The 855-nt window shown below is 45.8% G+C and overlaps 1 protein-coding gene across 1 annotated transcript; it reads left to right on the plus strand.

Annotated features, from left to right (window-relative positions):
• Positions 1–37: 37 nt before the first annotated feature.
• LOC104821181 (homeobox-leucine zipper protein ATHB-5-like) lies at positions 38–803 on the plus strand. The gene is made up of 2 exons (XM_010551983.2): positions 38–437; positions 542–803. The coding sequence occupies exons 1-2, from the start codon at positions 169–171 to the stop codon at positions 549–551; spliced, it is 279 nt and encodes a 92-aa protein (XP_010550285.1). The 5' UTR covers positions 38–168; the 3' UTR covers positions 552–803.
• The last annotated feature ends 52 nt before the right edge of the window (positions 804–855 follow it).

Below are 855 nucleotides of genomic sequence, written 5' to 3' on the forward strand. Positions count from 1 at the left end.
GACGTAAGAAACCAATTGTATGTTCATCTAAGATTCTTGTCGACAATATTACAGATCAAGGAGCTGAGAGCACAACTCAACATAGAAGAGAAAGAGAGGAGCCATAATGATGGTATCGCCGTCAAGGAAGAGGAAGCAGCACCACCGGCGCCGGTGACGGCCGATGATATGCCGGATATGGGTCACCGTACGCCGCCGCTACTACCGGCGGAGATCGAGTACGAGATGTTCAACATATTCCCACGCGCCGACAGCTTCAAGGAAGGGCCAGCCGACAGCAGCGACTCGAGCGCCGTCCTGAACGAGGAGGGACACTGCCACGTGGCGGCGGTCGAGATGACGTTGGGGTGTTTTGGTAATTTCGTGAAGATGGAAGAGCATGGAGATCTCTTCACCGGAGAGGAGGCTTGCAAGCTGTTCGCCGACGACGAACAGTGGTACTGCTCCGATCAGTGGGAGTCTTGAGAAACTGGGTAAAATTGATGGGTATTTCTGATAATTTCTGAAATGTTTGTGGTCGAACCGGAATATCTAAATGTAGGGGGGTCTGAAGAAGAAACCAGACGAGGGAGAGAACACGGAGGGTAAAACCGGAATGGAGAAAAATCGACCCACGTGCGGTTTTGGTGAGAATTTGAAGCACGTGCAGCCGTAACCCTAATGGTTTTCGCCATGACTTTATAAAGGATTGGTGGAAAAAAGATTGAAATAATTAAGCTGGCAACAAAATTTTAATGTGACGGAAGAAAATTTTAATGTTACCCTGGATTAAGTTTAAGTAGTAATTAGTTCGTATACTATCATTCGATTAGCTACAGTGCTAAATATATATATATATATATATATATATTTCTT

Source organism: Tarenaya hassleriana, unplaced genomic scaffold, assembly GCF_000463585.1.
Source record: "Tarenaya hassleriana unplaced genomic scaffold, ASM46358v1 Cleome3219, whole genome shotgun sequence".
NCBI lineage: Eukaryota > Viridiplantae > Streptophyta > Magnoliopsida > Brassicales > Cleomaceae > Tarenaya > Tarenaya hassleriana.